General features: G+C 38.9%; 1 protein-coding gene across 1 annotated transcript; it reads left to right on the top strand.

Moving 5' to 3' along the window:
* The first annotated feature begins 18,369 nt into the window (after positions 1–18,369).
* On the top strand, positions 18,370–21,658 carry LOC108984620 (putative receptor-like protein kinase At3g47110). The gene is made up of 2 exons (XM_018956640.2): positions 18,370–21,028; positions 21,215–21,658. The coding sequence occupies exons 1-2, from the start codon at positions 18,370–18,372 to the stop codon at positions 21,604–21,606; spliced, it is 3,051 nt and encodes a 1,016-aa protein (XP_018812185.1). The 3' UTR covers positions 21,607–21,658.
* Positions 21,659–22,618: the final 960 nt, after the last annotated feature.

Here is a 22,618-nt window from a genome sequence, read left to right on the forward strand (position 1 = left end):
GCAAGGATTTGTATCCAAGTCTTTTATTATTATTATTATTATTATTATAACAATCAATTAATTTGACTCATAGGTAGGAAAATTATAACAAACAATTTGATTAGTATTTATCCCTAATAATAAAATTGTACAATATATAATTTAGTATTCCTCTTCCCATTTGCTCCATATAATAGTTTCCAAATTTGATCTCTTATAAGGGATTGTTTGGAAAGTTAGATTAACTGAGATGTTCTCATCTCATCTCAAAATTTTTTCAAAACTTCATCTCCAAACATCACTAAAACACAATTAAAATATTTTTTAATTTTAAATCTTAACTTTTTTATCTAATCATTACCCAATCATTATAAATTTCCAAATAATACAAAAAAAAAAAAAAAATACAACTTTTTCAAAATTTTCAAAATAAAAATTATATTCAAATAATTTTTAATTTTATAATATTTTTATTCAACTTTCTCTCTTATTTCCAAAAATTCAATAAAAAATTTTAATTCAAACTATTTCATTACCATTCACAAACTATATCACTGATATTTACATAATTCTCATATCATCTTATTACCCAAACATGCTCTAACTGCATATCGATGCTTACTAATTATTCCTACTAAGAGCATTGGCCTTGGCTTCATCAAAGCCATCTCCAAAATTTAATAAAAAATAAATATTTTTCATAAATCCAAAACCTACTAGTCATAACCCCACATTGAATTAACCATTAATTAGTCAAAATAATAATATAATAATATTTTTAATAATAATATTTTTAATTTATTTTTTCATATTTTATAATTATACCAACCATATGTTAATTAATAATTTAATCTGATACTTAAATTATTATTTTCCAACTATATTTTTTCCTCAACCTAAGTAATACTTAAACCGTCGTTGCATTAATATGCAAGTTGGAGGAAGTGCTTTTGTAATAAAATAATGAAAATAGACCATGAATAGTATGTCATCAAATATAAAGATAAAAGTAAATACACTATAACTCAAAGTTAGAATTTTGATTGTATACTGAATTCAATGAAGTGTTTTTAACCACAAATTATTCAAATTTTAAAGATTCCTCCATTTTATAAAGACCGATACCAGTGCTCTTAGTAAGTTTCGAAGAAAAAGATCTTGCTAGCTAGTAAAGCTAGTTTTGCATTGTACATTATAAGAAAATTAATAGCAAATACAGAATCGTCAATAGTCGTAATATTTACATAGAAAACATGAATAAAGCTAAGTATTGGCCGTCCATGCAGCAGCTCCGACAAGCACACATGAAAGAAACGTAGGAGATTGCAGCCACCTTTAGAGAATGTCTTCTCCTAGTACTCTAGCATGACGTGCCAAGAGGTGTGCGTGCAGCTTCATTGTCTTGTGTGCTAATATGAAGAACTTGTGAGTGAAATAAGATAACAAAGATTTAGGGGACGTTTGGGACACAAAGATGAAATATAAAGTTATTAAAATCTTTACAAAATTTTATAATTTTATTTCCAAACAATATCACTCAAATATAAAATATTTTTCAATTTTAAAATTTTAAAATATATTCATTACCTAATCATTATCCAAACACAAAAAGCATTAATATAATTTTTATAAATTTTAAAATAAAGCACAAAAATTAATACAATTTTTATAAATTTTAAAACAAAAATTATATTAATTTTATAATATTTTTATTTAACTTTTATTTGTCACATTTCACAAAACTCACTCAAGCATCTTAAATCAAACCATTTTTATACTATTCACAGAATTTTGAATTACTCCAAATGTCTAAACGAGCCATTAATCTTCTTTATCAAAGGGCTATAGCTAAAAAATAGCTCCTAATTAATTAGAATGGATAGCTTCCACAACCATAAGGGAATCATGCACCTTCGTTAGTGTTACAGTGTATTAAGGGAAGTTTTATTAATTTATCAATTGGTTTCAAATCTTTCCCTTTTCTGTTGTAAGAACCCGAAACAAAGGCATATATCGGCATGCACGCAAGGGACATCACCTCATTTTCCCTTAAAGTTACTGCTAGACTTGTCAGCTTTCATCGCGTACGAAAAACTCACAACTCTTCTGCTACTCAAAGCAAGCTTGACCGTTGCTTGGAGTGAGACTGACGGCAAGAAAATATATAGGCCAAGTGCTGATCATGAGGAGATGTTCATTAATCATTGAAAATGTCAAGTTTGAAAAGCATAAGATTTCCTTAGACGTCAGATCGGGAGAAATATCTAGATCTCCTAGTGAAAGATTTCCCTAGGCTTCGTTTAGTTACTTAATTCTTTTCAATTTATCATTATAATTTTTTTAAATTTTAATATAAAATATAATAAATAATTTAATTTTTTTAAATTTTAAAATAATAATAATATTAAAAAATAATATTCAAACAATATTTTATTCTCTCAAATCTCAATTCAATTCAACTCATTTTAACATCCAAACACAACTTTAAACTCAGGCCTTGAAAGTCAGTCAAGTGGAAACTGTTTATCAGATCAGTTTGAAAACTGCATGAAGGATGAAAATGAAATTGTGGATCGATATCACATTCTCAAACCAAGATAGGAACAAAACGATATTTTTGTTTCTATATTACCTGGTCAAGAGGCTGGAAACCTGTTCATATTAAGAAGTGCAGGATGAAAATGCAGTTGTTCATCTGGAAATGATGATATACTTCGTGAAAATCTTGCAAACATGTTAATTTCACCTTTCAATTCATATTTTTTTTTTTGGGATGTGACATGACTGATCTTTATTTCTTATTTCATTTTTAATTATATAAGGTGATCTTGACCTGAGAAGTAAATGAGACGTTATCATTTTTCGTAAATAATTTATGAGATCATGATGGGACCGATTGCGTACACCTCTGATTAATCCTAATGATAGAGTTTTTATTTATTTATTTATTATTTTTTCACCATAGGACCTATTAGTAATCTAGAAACCTATTAGTAAATAAGAATACAAAAGTAGTTTTAACAAAGAAACATATTAGCTGTTGAAAAATGTTAAATGTATTAAAGAATAATTTATAAAAATTTACTTTTTCATGTATCAGTTATTGAAAATAAAATTAACAAAAAAAAATTATAAAATTTGAAATTTAAAAGAAAACTAACAAAAAATCTTGTAAGTAAAATTATAAGTAAAAGTGTAAGTACATGTAGCACTACTCATTCGTTGTTATATTTCTAAATTCTCTAGACTACATATTATTTATATGACATAATTTAAAATTCAAAAGATAATATTTGATTTGTAAAATTTAAATTTTATAATTGAATAATTCTATTTGAAAGTCTTTAATTACATGACTACAATCATCTTGTGAGTTTGTTAATTGTTATATTAGTATTTTTGTTTTTTTTTTAAAGAAGAGAAGAGGTCACATGTCCAAGAGTGATCTCCTCCTAATTTTATTAAAAAATCCCTTACTTATGGTGGAGGAAAATCGTGTTACATTAGTATTTGTTAATTGTTATAGTGAGTTTAATTTATTATAACTATACTATTGATAGTATTATAGTGATAGTATATTACTAATACTAATATAATACTAGACTATTAGTATTAGGTCATAAAATATAAATTATAATTAATATAAATTATATACTAATATATATTAGTATCACTGATCTACTAATATCTTATGTACTTATCAAAAAAATAAATATTGATCAAGCTATGTGCCCATGTGTGGCTAGGGGTTGGCCAAGGTGGGATGTGGCCTTACAGAGTGGCTTTTGGCTTGTTGCCTTCTCGGTTGTGGTGTTGGCAAATGCTTTGCTTTGTAGTTGAAAAACAGAGGTGTCTTTTAGGTGAGTGTGGCATGGAGTAACAATGTGAGAGGGGAAGGTCCTGGGCAGCGCCTTGTCCGGGGAAGGAGAGGTGTTGGTCTGGATGCCTTTTTATCAATGGTAGTGGGGCAATAAACTTTGTGGAGGCCATGACGGAGGTTCACGGTTTGCTCATGGGTTGGGCGATGCTTGGTGGTTCTTGGTGCAGGGTGGCAGCAGTGTGGAGGAGGTTTGGCAGTGGTGGTGCGGTGTGTCATGAGAGTGTTAGTCATTACATGCAATGTTTCTATTGTGTTTTTTGCTTGGCTTCAGCGCACAAGAGAGAGGGAGAGAGATAGGGACGAAAACTGGAGTGGCATGTGAAAAAGGGAGGGAGAACTGCTATGAGGGAGTGGGACATTGAGAGATAAGGAGGGAGAGTTTGTTCAGAGAAATGAGGACACAGGTGAGTGGGGAGAGAAAGTACCAGATAGGAGAGATGACGGGGAAAAGATGGAATTGGAAGGGAGAAACTGTCGGGGGCGTGGGATATTACATCCTCCCCTCATGAAAATTTCGTACTCGAAATTTGCTAGTGCCTCAAGCGGAACCTACACAGTTATCCGTCATATCCAATTGCTCTACTTTGCAGTAGAAAGATAGAGGTGTCTTTTAGGTGATTGTGGCATGGAGTAAAAACGTGAGGGGGGGAAGGTCCTTTATCAGTGGTGAACTAACGATGTTGTACGGGACAATGGTAGTGGGGAAACAAACTTCGTGGAGGCCACGACGGAGGTTCACGGTTTGCTAATGGGTTGGGTGATGCTTGGTAGTTCTTGGTGCAGAGTGGCGGCAGTGTGGAGGACGTTTGGCAGTGTGGCTATCTCACGGTGGGTCATCTCAATGTTGGTGATGGTTGGTAATGTGCTTGGAAATGGTGTTGCGGGACGCTGTGAGAGTGCTAGTCATTGCATGCAGTGTTTCTATGGTGGTTTTTACTTGGCTTCAGAGAGAGAGAGAGAGAGAGAGAGAGAGATGGGGATGAAAACTGGAGTGGCGAGTGAAAAGTGGAGGGATAACTGCTGTGAGGGAGTTGGACACGGAGGGATAAGTAGGGAGAGATTGTTGAGAGAAATGAGGAGTTGGGTAAGTGAGGAGATAAAGTATCGGAGAGGAGACGTGACTGGGAGAAGATGGAATCGGGAGGGAGAAACCGTTGGGGGTGTGGGGTATTACAAACTAGAGTCGCATTCCTACTCTATATTCATAAAGCCCATCTCCTTACAAACACCCACTCCCACAATTAAGGCTCGAAGTTCAGCTTCATTATTGGTTCCATGACCAAAATGAGAAGAAAAAGCTGCCATAAAATTCCCAAATGAATCTCGTATGAGACCCCCTCGACCACAATTACCCGGATTACCATGGCAACTACTATCTACATTCAGTTTTACCCAACCATTTGTTGGTTTCTTCCAACTAATTAACCGTGGCGTCCTTTTCGGGGTATTACTAAAAGGCACCTCGAGAGCCCTTAAAAAGTTCTAGTCAGTAACTGAAATCTCCCAACTCTGAATCAAAAGTGAAGATAAGTTCCTAAGCCATACCTTTATAGCAATCCAAACCTCCCTTGCCGACTCCTGCACCCCCTCCATCCTTGCTTTACACCTCCTCAACCATAGTCTCCAAGTGATGATGGACGGTAGCAGGCCAAGTAGTGTTCCACTATGGCTGGACTTTCTGGCATATCCGAACCACCCTTGAACCGTTTCCCACCAAGAACGACCCTCAATGCGAGTGTTTCCTAGAGCAATGGATGCTATGTTCCAAACTTGACTTGCGATATTACCCAATCTCAAAACATGGTCAACTGTTTCAACCTGTCCCAGCACACAACAATCGCAAAGTGACACCATGGGAATAGCTAGATTTTGAATTCGAACATAGACTGGCAACGCTCCAAATCTTGCTTTCCACATACACACCGAAATTTTTTTTGGCAGCAATTGATGCCAAACCCAGTCCAACTCTGGTCTTTCGACACCCCTTACCCGAAGTAAGTTCCATGCACTACTAGTTGAGAAACATCTGTCTATTGCAGGTTTCCAGATCATGACATCCGACCCTTCTCGCCCAACAATTATTTTTCGTGTGATTTCACCAGCTTATTCTAGGCCAACGAGTTCCACTGGCTTATCTTCATCCCACGATCCATTCATCCATAACTGATCCCAGGCATACCATTTCTTTTTAGGATTACCATAAAATTCTCCCCAAAGAAAAATAGATAAGTTCGAATTTAATTTTTTTAGTACCACCATCGTCACCTGAAGAACTGCCAAGAGATGTGTTGCCATGCAAGAGAGTACATACCTGAGTAATACAAGCCGAACACCTTGAGAGAGTAATCTCATCTTCCAACCTGCCATTTTATTTTTTATCTTCCAAACAAGAGGCTTTAGATCTCTTGAGGTTAACTGGCCAGACACAAGGGGAACGCCTAGATATGTTACGGGGAAATTCCCCTCAACAAAATTGGTAAGCCTCAGCAAACTCCACCGTCTTGACGTTGTAATATTCTTTGAAAAGAAAAAAGGTGACTTCTCTTTAATAATAAGCTGACCTGACCACCTAGCATATTTGCCCAATGTTTCAACCAAATGCCTCATAGAATGCCTCTCACCATTAGCAAAAATCAATAAATCATCTGCATAAAGAAGGTGCGACACCAACGGTACACCCACAGGATGAGAGAAACAACGTATCCTTCCATCAATAAAATCCTTTTTTAAAAGTCGAGATAGGACATCTTCCATTATAATGAATAAATATGGCGAGAGGGGATCCCCTTGCCTAAAGCCTCGAGCGCCCTTATAAGTCCCATTCATCATTATGGAGAACTAGGGTGATCTCACACAATTCATCACCAAACTACAAACTAGAGAGGAAAAACCAAAACTGTCGAGGACACTCTAAAAATGACCAATCTATTCGGTCATAAGTCTTGGCCATATCAATCTTGAGCATAACATTCCCACCTGTTACTTTCTTGTTCAAAGAGTGCACCATTTCCTGTGCCAAAGTGATATTTTAAAAAATGCTCCTACCTGGGATAAAGGCCCATTGTTCACTTGAAATCAAGCGAGGAAGAAAATGAGTCAAATGTTTAACCAAAATCTTTGAGAAAACTTTATAAGCAACTGAACAAAGGCTTATTGGTCTGAATTTATCAAAACTTCTCGATTCCTTTACCTTAGGTATATATAAGAAGCAGTATAGAAATGAGGTAATGGAATACCCATGAAGAATTCTCCCACTGCGTTGACTATGTCCTCTTTGACAAACTCCCAACAATGAGTGTAAAATTCCGAGCCAAAGCCGTTTGGTCCAGGTGTACTATCCTTCAGGATAGTTGCTAAAGCTTCTGCCACCTCCTTACAAGAAGGAGCCCGAACAAGTTCCATATTTTCTTCCTGGGAAATATATGCAGTAATCAACAAAGATAAATTCCCTTGCGCCACCACGTTTGGCAACGAGAGGAAATTCTGGAAGTATGTGGTCGCACCCTCATGAATAAGTTCCTGCGTCTCCAAGACACTACCATCTTCTAGTACAATCTGGGATAGAATCTTCTTTCTCTTTTGATTAACACTAGCATGGAAAAAACTAGTATTTTGATCACCCTCCTTCAACCATCTTTTCGTGGCCAATTGTGACATACGGTCTTCTTTTAGCTCCCACATGTCCAATTCTGCTTTTGTAATAAGATAGTCACTCTCTATCTCCTCATCATAACTATTTTGCAACTAACTCTCGAGCATTTCTAGTCGTTCTTGTAGCATTTTGATGGTCTGATCCACATGCCCAAAAATATCTCTATTCCAAGTCCTCAACGCAATCTTCATTTTCCTAAGTTTTTCACCCAGTTTGTGAAACCCAAGAGTTGACACTGGTTCACGCCAAATCGCCTCAACAAAAGGCTTAAAACCTGCATTGTTACACCACATGTTCTGAAAACAAAAAGGATGAGGACCATAAAATACCTCTGACCATTTGAAACGCAGAAGCATAGGCGAGTGGTCCGAGTGTTTCCTTGTCAAATATTCAAAGAACGTCGACGGATAAGAGATCCCAAACGACAAATTTATGAGGGCACGATCCAAACGAGCCTAGCTGCGAGTGCGCCCATCATGACCATTACACCATGACATACGCCTACCATCCACTATGAGGTCTAGCAACCCACAGGAATCCAAACACTCATTGAACTCAGCCATGGAATTTAATGGCCTTGGATTCCCACCGACTCACTCCCGATCATCTCGAATGATATTAAAATCCTCCACTGCCAACCAAGGACCCTCCATACAAGTTGCCTTTAAACTATCCCATAAACCTCTCCTCTCCACCGGATTACCTTTGGCATAGATAAAAGTAACTAGAAAAGTTTTCACACCATTCCGGACCCATCCGGTAATCATTTGGTTAGACATACACAAAACTTCAAACTCATACGACTCACTCCAAAAAACCCATAATTTACCACCCATCTCATCATTGCTACAATGATTCGAGAGCCCCAATAAATAGGCCAAACGATCCATTTTACTAACTTCCGAAAAAGGTTCCAAGATCGCGACAATAGCCACATTAAACTTCCTCACCAACGGACACAAACGTTTCCTCTACGTGCCTAACCCACGCACATTCCACACTAACATATTTTCCATCAGAAGTTAAGTTTTGTAGGACAGGATAACACCCGTTGGGATTGATGTACTGTGTGTGTTTTGCTGCTAACTCTCGTTGAGACTTGTAAATTAGTATTTGAGTCATAACACTTATCTTTCATTAATGGTGGGGACTTGCAACCCGTTTCTCCAACAGACAAGCTCTCGGTTGTGCCTTCATCCGAAAAGTGTACCTAGCATTTGTTACATTAGCTTGACACTCTAATTCCAGCAACTCTCAAACCAAAGCCATATGTCCCTACATTGTGCCCTTCTTCCCAGATGACTCTTCCAAAGAAGCCCATTCCACCACTTGCATTTCATCCTGAGATGGCGTTAGAGACCCTCCTCCATCTTGTACTACACTCAGGTCCTTTGAAATATCTGTTTCCACTGTCTTCAGTGCCTTCTCTACCACCACTTCCTCACATACCATAGTGCCAAGACCTTTAAGGCCAAAACTATCTGGTGGAACTTCTACTATCATGTTTTCTGAATGAAATGTTTCCATAGGCTGTACATCAGTAGTCATAATCTCGCCTTCCTCTAATTCAATAATGGTCAAAGCATTGGACACTTGTTTGCCTTTATCAATGTCATTCCCATCCATCGAGCTCTGAGGATCTTCCTTCGGAATCGAAAGATCCGTAGGCCCCTCATCCTCTTTTGCCACTTTCTTCCAATCCTGTCTTGGAATCGTGATCCTTTCGCTACTCGAAGACTTTCTGTACTCAACTATTATGCATACCACTTCAGTGTGTCCTTGCCGACAACATTTAATGCAATAGAAACCTAGTTTTTCGTATTTCACCGCTTGCCAGAGTGTCTTATTCGCAGATACCACTATCGGGAATCCTTGCACCGGGTCTTCCTTCAGATCCACTTCAACACAGATGTGCGCACCCTTTGCTCTCGTCTGGTTCAAAGTTGCATGGTCTGTGCCCAAATAATGACCAAAATTGTGTGGCCAAAATCTATAAACAATCTTGCCTATATAAATGCATGGGAAGCCCAGGCAAGAATATCCACTGCGGTGCAAGAGAAGGTTCAATATGGAGGTCAAACTCCTTCGTCCATTTGAATAAACGAAACACACAACCTTCCATCAATCTGCCTTCCCTTGCCCAGGCATGCACAAAATCTCGTTCCGATTGCAACTGTAGAAGCACATGATGTGCATCCATGAAACTAATCCTAGGACTCTCCAATAACCCCCAGGATTTAATTATATGACGTCGAATCTTCTCTATCGGAGGACGTATATGAGAAAACTTCAAAACCAGAGCAAAACAAAAATCATCGACTGCTTTCGACATCTCTAGATCAGTAAAAACGAAGCCTGGTTCCCCATTGATATCAACCGGATATTGCATCAACATCTTGAAGGAAGATGAATCCTGCCTCACCATTGATGTACCATATGTTGGTTTAACCAGAACTCCAGTGTCCCCCATAGATGTCGAAGACACCAAGGGGGGCTGGGGCGCCGCTATGGGCACGCCCTAAGTTCAGAAACCAAAAATTCCTAATAAGGCAAGTCCAAGAATTGTGGAACGGAAAAAAGAACTAATATTATGCGCTAGCCCAGCTTGCTGTAAAAAATATGCCAAGTATAAGTGTTCAAAGGTATACGTATGTACGACCCTCCTTGGCAGCCCCTTTTTACGCACCAAAAATATTAATTGTATGCATGTGAATGAATGATTATAAACAGTATCTATTGTTTGTATTTTCTAAAAAAAAGAAATGTCGAGGCTTATGCCTGATGCTTTAAATGATAAGAATAAAGTGTTTTAAAATGGTCCCTACGAACTGATGTTTTCAAACCACCCTATGAACAGATGCTTTAAACGATCCTATGAAAGACAATGTCTAAACCCATGCTTTTAAATGACGTTTCTCCATGAATGAACTGCTAAATGAATAGGACTGAAAAGAAAGGACTGGACTGAATGAAAGGGCTGAATTGAAAGGAAACGACTAAACGTTTAATGTATGAAAATACGTAATCGTCGCATGAATGAATGAAAATGGTACCAATGAATGTGCAGATTGCAATGCCAGGTAAGTAGTACTGGTAGTGTACCTAGTGTTGCCCCCATGAAAAGGGATTCCCAACCCGTGGCCACGAGCGGAGTCCGGGTCTAAAGGAAGACCACTAACCCCAATACACGGGGCGTAACAGTGTGTGCTGGCCAATGAAAGTGATAAGAAAGAATGTATGAATGCATCAAACTCTTTAAGAAATGAAGGCACTGACGGGAGATACGTTTTTTGAAAAGAAAGCCCATTTTCAAGAAAAATCCCGCCTAGTGATGTTCTCAAATGAATGCATGTATGCATGTACGTATAGTATGTATGAAATGATGAATGCATGAATGAAAACCTATGTTATTATCTTTTAACTATATAAACTAATGCTTCCAAGTCATCGACTCATTTTAATTTTTATGTATGCCCCTCATCCCCATAGGAACCGAATGAGCAGTACACATTAGGACGAACACGGCCCAAGGGGAAGAGCATGAAAGTCTAGGCATGAGGGTTTAATTGTATGTGAGGTCTTTTATTTTAAAGATTTATGTTTTCCGTTGTAAACCTCTTTTATTCTCAAAACAAATTTTATTTTATAACGTAGAGTCTTCCACCCTGGGTATGAAAGTAAAAATTTTAAATCGAATGGTAATTTCCGTCATCTTTTCTAAAATCATTTTATAAAAAGTCACACTAAAAGGACGGGCGTTACATAGTGGTATCAGAGCAAAGCCCAGGTTATGCTAGACTCTATAGCATCTTTTCAAAATAAAAGAGAGAAAACCTTTTTCTAAAGAGTGAAAACTTTTTCCAATGAAAGAAAACTTTTGAAAAGAGAACTGCAAGTGAAGGGAAAACCTAGACTCACGTCTTCCCAAGGCATGTCTCATCCTGCAGTAAGTACAAGAAAGTATTTTATTCTAATGTTATGATATTTTCAAAGTATGACTTGACTAATTTATGCATGTTAGACTGGCAACTAGAAAGAGGTAGTAATGCTAAGTGTATAGAATGTAAGATGTATCAGAGACTGAACATAGCTAGAGGATAAGGAATGGACGTTAGGACATGTAGAACTTGTTGCTTGCTAATTGAGGAACTAATTAGAAACGTTAGAGAGACTGCAATAGTTAAGAAATGTATGAACGACTATGAGCTAAGCTAGGATTGAAACTGAAAATATGATGGTAACTTCAAGCCTTGCTGGCAAGAATCTTATTATGGAAGGTACGAGCGCTACGTGATGGATGGGCTCAAGTACTTCAGACTAATTTTAAGCATGTCGATGGAGGAGTGACTAGACATGAGGACAAAGTTCTGTACAAGACATGACTGAGATGCTGAACGTGCGCAGAGACGCGTAAAGACGACACGAGGAACTAGTATGAACGGGTCCATAGTAAGGGTAAGCATATTCTTAGAACACTATGCAAATTCCTATAACGCTAAGCAAACTCCCTAGAACGTTAAGCAAATTTTGAGGACGAAATTTATTCAAGGTGGGGAGAATGTAACACCCCGCTCATTCCTTCTGACGTAAGGCTTATTCTTTCTGACGTAAGCAAATTTTGAGGGCATAAATTATGCAACAATCTACCATTCTCTCTAGCGACTGCGAGCCTCGTTATGCATGTCGAACCTCGATGGCGTGTTTTATTAGATACTATGTGAATTCTAAAGTACGCCTAGTGTTTTAAATATACTGAAAATATTTATTTGGGGTATTTCTAGTGTTATTGAACTAAACTTGATTTTAAATAAGAAAATTATAATATTTTGAAGAGCTCTAAAAATATTATAATTTTTGGAAATCATTTTAATATTATATATTAATATTATATATTAAAATGATTTCAACTATTTAAAATATTATGAGATTTGAATTATGTTAAAAACTCTAATTAATTAAATGGTTTTATCCATTTAAAGATATTAAATAAGACTTCATCATTTATTAATGATGAATGAATATTATTTTATAAACTAAAGTTAGTTTAAATAATATTCTACCTTAATTCCTCTCAGTGCTTTTAATTAAGTTAATGTTTACGCATTTTCAAATCAATGTTTTAATCCTCCATGGTTAGATCGTTTTGTGGATCCCAATATGAAGGGTCTGGATTAAATACCCAAGCCCCCACTCTTTCTCCCTCACTTTTCCCTTCCCTCTCTCTCTCTCTCTCCTCGCTCTCCCCCAGCGTATGCTGCACGCTTCTCTCCCTCTCACCGATTCTCTCCTCAGCCCAGCCTGGCGCCGCCGTGCCTCACCGCCACCACTATCGGCATCCTCTCATGCCGGTGAGCTTCCACCACCGAAGCCAGCTTCCACCTCACAACTGTCCTCCCCCATACATGCAGGTAGAGACCCACGCACGGTGAAACCGTGCGTAGCCTTTTCCACTGCCATACGCAGCCACCCAGGCTACCACACCGCCACCAACAACCTCCCTCTCACTGGTGAAGCTTTTCCATGGAACCCAAGCCACGACAACCTCCCTCTCCCTCTTCGTCTTACACACATACGAAACCCATAAATGGGTTTCGCACGGCTTCAAGGCCACCGACGGTCCTAGCGCCGTTGTGTGCCAGTCCAAGCCCCACCAAGCACCTCCCCTGGCCACCATGACTCCTCTCCGAGCTCCTCCAAGCCAGCCAAGCCCTCCACCTCTCTCAAGCCCTCTCTCTCTCTCCCACTGCTCCTCTCCACTTCATGGCTTAGATCAGCCACCGTAGGCCATCGTCGCACCAACCCAGCACCACCACAAGTTCCACCACACCTCCTTCAACTCCTTCATGGCCAGTCATGGCCAACCAAGCCTCCCTCCGGATTCCCAAGTTGAGACCCACGACCTTAACCCCTCCACGAGCGGCTGTGTCTCTGACGTGTGCCACCTCGGTACCACCACGAGACCACCACTCCAGGACCACGACCCGACCCTCTAAGCTTAGACCCACACCTCTAGCCACCTCCAATGGCCAAGACAACCACTGTACACGGCTAGATACGCTGTGTACTGCCTCTCACCGCCACCATGAGGCCACCAGGAGCCCTTCCAAGAGCACACTTAGCTATCCAAATGCCGAAACAACTATTGTACGTGGATTAGCCTCCACATACGACCCTTCCAATGTCATTAACCGTGATGGTCAACGAGCAACGCACGAGTCAACGCCATTGATGGTATAACCCTCTATCCCTCATATATGATGTTAGATGTTAATTAGCCGATTAGGTTGTGCACTGTGCTGTTAGTATTGTTGAGTTGTTGTACTGTGATGTGTTGGGCATTCCGTGTGGTGAAGTGTTGGGCGTTTCTGTGTAGTGAAGTGTTGGGCGTAGTTGGGAAGTGTCCTATGAAGTGTTGTGGACTTTGCTGTGTAGTGTGGTTGTGGAGTATGTGTTGTAATGGGGGCGTGGCGTTGTGTGGAATGGGAAGAGTGCACGTAGAGTTTACTCTGTGTGGCGTAGTATGTATGAAGGGAGTACACACAGAATGTACTCCATGTGGTGGAGTGATGCACCATGTGGCGGCTATGCCATAATGGTGATATGACTTAGTGTGTATGAAGGGAATACACGTGGAGTGTACTCCATGTGATGGAGTGATGCACTATATGGCGGGTACGCCATAGTGATGATGTGGCATAGCATGTGAGAAGGGAGTATATGTGGAGTGTACTCCATGAGGCATAACGACACACCGTGTGGCGTGTCATAGAGAAAAGGGTGGTTGTGTGATTGATGGGTGTAGAGCGTGATGAGTAGTGTCGGGAACTGTAAAATAGTGTCCTGAAGTAGCTATGATGTGGCCTGTAGTCTAAGGTGACAAGTGTCACTGTGTTGGACTTATGGCTGGGAGTATGTGTGAAGTGGCAGAACAAGTGTAAAAGTGTGCAGCGGGAGCATGACTGGGGAATATCATGAAGTGATGTGACTATTGACAGTCGTGCTTATGATGGGTGAGGAGTTAGTATAGAAATGACGTAGCAGGAATGTGACGAGATGTCACGATGTGACAGGAGTACGTGAGGGACCGTACTCGTGATGAGTTAGGAGTTGGCATAGAAATGACGTAGCGGGATGTCAGGTGACGTGACAAGGTCACGGTGTAGCTTGGGAGTAGTCTCAAGCTATATGATGTGACGTAAGGTGTAGTTGTAAATGGAGTGTTGTCGTGTTAAGTGTTAGGATGAACTATCAAAATGGACGGGTAGCTTGAAGAGTCATGCTAGCCGGGTTAAGCGAAGGTTGGTATCGGAGTATGGTGCTTGTTTATACAAGCAGGCGATCAACGTGTTATATGTTGATCATAGGTGATAAAGGGTAAGGTACATGTGTAATCTGGTGAGACATATGTGCCGGATGGTTTCACCGTATGTAATGGGTAATTCGTCCTAAACATAGTTGCATAGTGCTTAAGCCTCAGAGTTGGCTTAGAGCCGTGTGGCGTGTATGGATGAGAATGAGGATTTAGTGTGAACTAAGGTGCATGTAGGCAGTGACGGATGTATTGTCTAGGATTGGGATGCATGATTCCATCAGCTGGAATCATGCGTCAGAATGTGGTCAACAAGAAGAACAAGATGAAGATCTTAGTATCTTAATCCTAAGGTGAATCATGGGTTCACCTTAGGGATGAGCACTCGATGTAGAATGTTGAGTTTGGAAAATGTAGTGACCGTAAGTGGATCCAGAATTGTTTAGCATAGTAAAGGGCACGTAAGAGTTCGGGATAGAAGGTGAGTATTCCAATTGAAGTGTAGCTCTATTCTAGTTTATGTTGTTTATGTACTAGATAGAGAATGACGTCAAGGTTATGTGTATGCATGTAGGTTGCTATCTGACATGCACATGAATGGACTGCATGATATGAAAGTAGCGTGGAGTTTAGGTAAGTATTACGTTCATACTCTTCTAGAGTTTTCTAAAATACATGAAATGAAAACGAAATGCTTTTTCCTTTCGAAACGACATGAAAGATGTTTTACAAAAAACATGCTAAGTATAAGTGTTCAAAGGTATACGTATGTACAACCCACCTTGGCAGTCCCTTTTTACGCATCTAAAAGTATTAATTGTACGCATGTGAATGGATGACTGTAAGCAGTATCTATTGTATGTATTTTCTAAGAAAAGAAATGTTGAGGCTTATGCCTGATGCTTTAACTGATGCTTTAAATGACGCGAGTAAATTGTTTTAAAATGGTCCATATGAACTGATGTTTTCAAACATCCCTATAAACTGATGTTTTAAACGATCTCATGAAAGACGATGTTTAAGGCTGTGCTTTTAAATGACGTTTCTCCATGAATGAACTGCTAAATGAAAAGGACTGAAAAGAAAGGACTGGACTGAATGAAAGGACTAAACTGAAAGGAAAGGACTGAACATTTAATGTATGAAAATACATAACGGCCACATGAATGAATGAAAAGGGTACCAATGAATGGGTAGATTGCAATGCCGGGTAAATAGTACTAGTAGTGCACCCAGTGCTGCCTCCCATGAAAATGGATTCCCAATCCGTGGCCATGGGTGGTGTTCGGGTCTAAAGGAAGACCACTAGCCCCAACACACGAGGCGTAATAGTGTGTACTGGCCAATGAAAGTAATAAGAAAGAATGTATTAATGTATGAATGTATGAATGCATGAATGCATCGAACTCTTTTTAAGAAATGAAGGCACTGACGGGAGATACATTTTACGAAAAAAAAGCCCATTTTCAAGAAAACTCCCGCCTAGTGATGTTTTCAAATGAATGCATGTATGTATAGTATGTATGAAATGATGAATGAATGAATGAAAACCTATATTATTATATTTTAACTGTATGAAGTAATGCTTACGAGTTATCGACTCATTTTAATTTTTATGTATGCCCCTCCCCCCACAGGAACAAAATGAGCAATACGCGTCAGGACGGACACGACCTAAGGGGAAGAGCATGAAAGTCTAGGCATGAGGGTTTAATTGTATGAGAGGCCTTTTATTTTAAAGATTTATATTTTCCGCTGTAAACCTCTTTTATTCTCAAAACACATTTTATTTTATAACATAGAGTCTTGCATCCTGAGTATGAAAGTAAAAAGTTTTAAATCGAACGGTAATTCTCGTCGTCTTTTCTAAAATCATTTTATAAAAAGTCTCACCATAAAGACGGTCGTTACACTTTCAAATAGACAAGAAGGTAAGGGCTATTGCCTATCGCCTAAAGTTGCCACCGGAGTCCCAGATTCACCCAGTCTTTCACGTTTCTTTACTCAAGAAACGCCTGGGTTCCACATCCGTGCTTTAATCGAAACTTCCACCCATGAACATCGATGGATCCATACACTGATCATCCGTTGCAAGCTTAACTAGAAAGGAAGACGGGCTACAACAGAACTGTTGGTAAAGTGGCTAGGGTTAGGAGAAGATGAAGCAACGTGGGAAGAAATTAGGACATTTCAGGATCTATTTGGGAACGGTCCTTAAGGGGGGGGGGGGGGTTCTGTCATGTTGCCCCTTTCCGTGCCCCATCTCAGTCGTCCATGTAATCCAACGTGGCAAGGGAATATGAAGGATATTCTAGAAGAAGCAGGGAGGTTCCAGACTAGCATTCGTGGGTTTGCATTTCTTTTATTGACCATGTCAGAGTCCAAGAATCTTATTTCTTTTATTGACCAAGTCAGAGTCCAAGTCGGGGGAGACACTGCTGAGGGTTGAGAAAAAAAGAAAAAAGAAGAAAAAGATAACGTCAATGTGTGTGATGTTTGTGGAATCTTTTTTGCTTTATTTCTTATACTAAACCAGTTTTTTTTCTTTTTTACTTTTCAACACGTAGGGAAATGCACTAGTTGCTACTGATTGCGCAAGAACTGGTGCAAATTGTTGACGCATGCTATTCATGCAAGATGTGACATCGACGGTAAATCTACCGGTGAGAGTGTGACGGGAAGTGCTACTGTTTTGTTGTTGAAAAATGCATGGGTAGAGAGGTGGTCCCGACATTTCTTACCCATTTTTATTAATTAATTTATTATTATTATTTAATAATTAAGAAAGTAATTTTTAATAATTTCTTATTTTTTTTTAAATATTTAAAGTGATTTAAAAAATAATTTAAAAAAGTATAAAATGTACTTATAGTTAAATATAAAGTTTTCTCAAAATTTGTGTGACAAATCACTCGAACGAAGCTCTATCAGATAGTTTGCTCAACATTTCATTTTAGCAAATATCAGATTGAGAGTTTGTTCGAGACTCGCTCAAACGAATAACCTAATAATTATGAAATTAGGATTTCTGTTGTACAATCCAATAAAAATATAATTATGAACAGCATGATAGGTTCTGAAATAGTATTTTTCGCCTCAAGGTTCGAAGTATATTTTGTCATTTTTTATGATAATAAAATCATCTTTAATTTTATAGATGTAAACACATTGAACCACATAAATGTTATGATTGATTTCTTAATTTACTTCATATTCTTGCGTCATTTTTCACAACAAATTCTAAAACAGGGCTAAAACTGGAAAAGTGAGATCCAGAAGAGCAGAGTGGCAGTGTTTGGAAGTGTTATGAAACAACTCCCAATGCATCCATCATGCAATTTACCGTTACCTTGTTGTCCACGTTGAGACGAATGGGATTCCATCGTGAAGGTGAAAGGTCTTAATTAAGAAGGATGCTTCTGATGATCTTTCATTTTCCAATTCAAAGAACAGGACAGCTCGATATTTATAAATACGTATCTTTTTGTGCTCCATAATGACATCGATACTCCTCTCTTTCATCCAGTTCAAAAATAGAAACCAAGAGACATGAGTTTTCTTTCCCATCTAATGCTTCAGGCCACCTTATTACTTGTCCCGATGTTTTTCAGATGCATGTTTCTTGGAGTAGAGTCAGCCGCGTTGAGTCTTGTTACAGATAAGGAAGCCTTGATCTCTCTCAAGTCTGTTATAAGCGAAGATCCTTCAAACCACCTCTCTTCTTGGGACAAAGGCACATCCCCATGCAACTGGACAGGAGTTGTCTGCAACAAGTCTGGCCAGAGAGTGGTTGGCCTTGATCTTTCTGGTTTTAAACTTGTAGGGTCAATTAGCCCTCATATTGGTAATCTCTCCTTCATCCAATCCCTTCAACTCCAAGATAATCAATTTACAGGGATGCTTCCTGATCAGATTGGCAATCTCTTTCGCTTGGAAGTTCTGAACATCAGCTTTAACAGAATAGAAGGTGTGCTCGCCTCAAATGTAAGCCAATGGACTCAGCTCAAGATCCTTGATTTGACTGAAAACCTTATTGAAGGAAGAGTTCCTGTAGAGCTTAGCTACTTGACGAAGCTCGAAGTCTTGAAGTTGGGAAAAAACCGACTTTCTGGTGCAATTCCGCCTTCAATAGGTAACCTTTCCTCACTCTTCGATATAAATTTCAGAACCAACAATCTCAGCGGCATAATACCAAGTGAATTGGGACGCCTTCAAAATTTGAAGGAACTTGATCTCACAGATAACAGTTTGTCTGGCATCATTCCTCCATCAGTATACAACATATCCTCTCTAGTTTACTTTCGCTTAGGTCAAAACCAACTATCGGGTGAAATTCCCGGAGATGTTGGGATTAAACTCCCAAATCTTTTAGATTTCTTTGTTTGCGTCAACAAACTTACCGGACATATTCCATGGTCCTTGCACAATCTCACCAATATACGCAGCATCCGCATCGCGCGCAACTTTCTAGAAGGAACAGTACCGCCGGGACTGGGAAATCTCCCAGCTCTTCGAATGTATAACATTGGTTATAATAGGATTAGATCAAGTAAAGATCATGGTGTCAAATTCATTACTACTTCTTTGACAAATAGCACTCTCCTCGAGTACCTTGCAATTGATGGCAACCATTTGGAGGGTGAGATTCCAGAATCAATAGGCAATCTTTCTAAAGTTCTGTCAAGGTTATACATGGGAGGGAATCGTATTTACGGTAACATTCCCACGTCCATTGGTCGCCTTAGAAGCCTGGAATTGCTGAATTTAACCGACAATTTGATTTCAGGTGAAATTCCACCTGAAATAGGCCGATTGGAGAAACTGCAGATATTGGGTTTGGCAAAAAATCGAATTTTTGGCAGTATTCCAAATTCTTTAGGTGATCTCCAAAAGTTAACTCAAATTGAATTATCAGGAAATAGTTTGGTGGGTAAAATACCCCCTGCTTTTGGAAACTTCAAGAATATTCTTTCCATTGACCTATCTAACAACAGATTCAATGGGAGCATACCTAAAGAATTGTTGAATCTCCCCAGTTTGAGCACTGTTTTGAATCTATCTGAGAACTTTCTAAGTGGACCTATACCTGAAGAAATTTCTCTAAGAAGTGTCAAAACCATTGACCTTTCTGACAACCTTCTGTCTGGTAGTATCCCCAGCTCAATCCAAAGCTGTGAAAGCTTGGAAAAATTATTCATGGCCAGAAACATGCTCTCAGGTCCAATTCCAGATACCATGGAAGAAGTGAAAGGCCTGGATACTCTAGATCTCTCCTCCAACCAACTTTCTGGCTCTATCCCCGTTGAACTCCAAAACCTCCAGGCCTTAACATCCTTGAACCTGTCTTTCAATAATTTGGTTGGGATTGTTCCCAGCGGCGGAGTTTTTAGTAATGTCTCTCAAGTCCATTTGGAAGGCAACCCAATGCTTTGCCTGCATTTTGCATGTGTCAATAGTCAAGGGCGTCGAGGAAGAACAGTAGTCAAAGTTCTTGTCATAACAAGTATCCTTGTAACATTGGTCCTTTGCGTTATATTTGGCTCACGGTTGTACATAAAGAGAAGGAAACCAACGATGGAAAAAACTTCTGCTGAAACCTTCATAGGACAGCATCAAATGGTGTCCTACAATGAAATCCGTCAGGCGACTGGAAATTTCAACCAAGAAAATTTTATTGGCAAAGGGAGCTTTGGGACAGTTTATAAAGGCTATCTTTGGCAAGGAATCGCTATCGCAGTTAAAGTCCTGGACAATGAGAAGAAGAGCTCTTGGAAGAGCTTTTTGGCAGAATGCAAGGCTTTGAGGAATGTTAGGCATCGGAATCTTGTTCGACTCATCACATCATGCTCTAGCATAGACTTCAAGAACATGGAATTTTTGGCTCTGGTGTACGAATTTATGAGTAATGGCAGCTTAGAAGACTGGCTAGAAGGCAAGAGGAAGCATGTAAATGGGCATGCGCTGAATGTTCTGGAGAGATTGAACGTGGTCATTGACGTTGCTTGTGGATTAGATTACTTGCACCATGACTGTGAAGTTCCAGTGGTGCATTGTGATTTGAAGCCCAGCAACATCCTTTTGAGTGAAGACATGACTGCAAAGGTAGGAGATTTTGGTCTTGCCAGGTTGCTAATTGAAAGAACAGGCAATCAATCCCATATTAGCTCCACAAATGCTCTAAAGGGATCCATAGGTTACATACCTCCAGGTTAGTACTATAACAATATCTCTCTTCGATCTCATGTAGTTGATAATTAATTTCAGCTATGTTGTTTTCTTCTTCTAAGTTATGAACGTGTTTTTTCTGAGAGACCATTTCTGATATCATTACTTAATTATTCTGCTAGTTTTTTCTAAATGTTGTGAACATGATGAATCTGATTACGATGTGTAGAGTATGGTTTGGGAGAAAAAATATCAACTTCTGGAGATGTGTACAGCTTCGGGGTAATGCTGCTCGAGCTCTTCACTTGGAAGAACCCAACACACGAGAGCTTCAGTGGAGGCCAAAACCTAACCAGATGGGTGCAGTTAGGTTTCCCATCCAACGTGAAACAAGTACTCGACCCTGTGATGCTAGCTCAGATGAGCAGCCTTGACCACATTGAGAAACACATAAACCCTGATGCTCAACACGAATGCCTCATCACAATCCTTGGGGTTGGGCTATCTTGCACTGCAGACTCTCGTGATGCCCGCATTAGTATTAGAGGTGCTCTACACAAACTGCAATCTGCAAGAGACAGCCTTCTTAAACCAGGTCCTAGTGAGAAAACTGAGAATTAGTAATCAAAGATGGCACTAATGGGTGAATGGTATTTGCAAGAGGTATGTCAGCAGTCAGCAGTCAGCTTAATATTGATCTGTAATAAGCTTACGTACTTTTGAGCACTTCATACAGTGCCCTTGGTCCCTCTTGTTATGTAGTTTTCTTTTCTTTAATTTAGTGGGCTGTAATTTTTGTTTGATGCATTGTAGTTTTCCTAATTATATAGAAGGTTCCATAATATTCAACGTAATAGTGAAGTGACGCATGAATATTGATTATGATCACATAGTGAAAACGCAATGGTTCTACTCAACACAACACTTAGAGGGGAATGGATAGGTGTAGTTCAAATTTTTATGGTCCAATTAATAGAATATATTGACAAGTAAACAATTAATCAAAGACATAAATCAAAGACAACTAAGTGAATAGGCTGCTGGAATCCTCCTCCAAGTGGCTTTTTTAAGTTGAATGTTGATGGCGCCATGTTTTCAGATATGAGAAAAGCTGGTGTGGGTATGATACTTCTAGATGACAGAGGAAAACTAGTGTTGGCTGCAAGTAAGATAGAAAATGAGGTTGAGAATCCGGCTACCATTGAATTACTAGCCTTACTTCGAGGCTTACAGCTGAGTGCCCATTTGGGTTTTTTCCCAACTTATTGTTGAAAGTGATTGTCTAATGATGGTTCAAGAGCTTAAAGAGGATCAAGACTCCTAGTCAACAGATGGTAATCTTATTAAGGATGCAAAGAGTCTACTACACCTTTTTCAGGAGTTTGAAATCCAACATGTGTATCGCATGGGGAATGAGGTTTCACAAAGATTTGCTTGTCATGCTTGGAATGTTGACAATATGTTTGTGTGGTGGGAGCATGTTCTTACTTTTGTTGATCATTCTCTTTGGATTGATCAAAACAATTTGTATTGAGGTTTTATGAATGAAGGAATGTTTTGGTTAAAAAAAAAAAAACATAAATCACACAAACCATCTACACAAAAATTTGTTCACGAAGTGGTAACTCATTTG

This window comes from Juglans regia, chromosome 6, assembly GCF_001411555.2.
Source record: "Juglans regia cultivar Chandler chromosome 6, Walnut 2.0, whole genome shotgun sequence".
In the NCBI taxonomy this organism is placed as follows: Eukaryota; Viridiplantae; Streptophyta; class Magnoliopsida; order Fagales; family Juglandaceae; genus Juglans; species Juglans regia.

Coding starts and splice junctions, on each gene's coding strand:
- LOC108984620 (XM_018956640.2), top strand. CDS start 18,370: ATGAGTTTTCTTTCCCATCTAATGCTTCAGGCCACCTTATTACTTGTC. Junction 21,029..21,214: donor CATAGGTTACATACCTCCAG/GTTAGTACTATA, acceptor TACGATGTGTAG/AGTATGGTTTGGGAGAAAAA.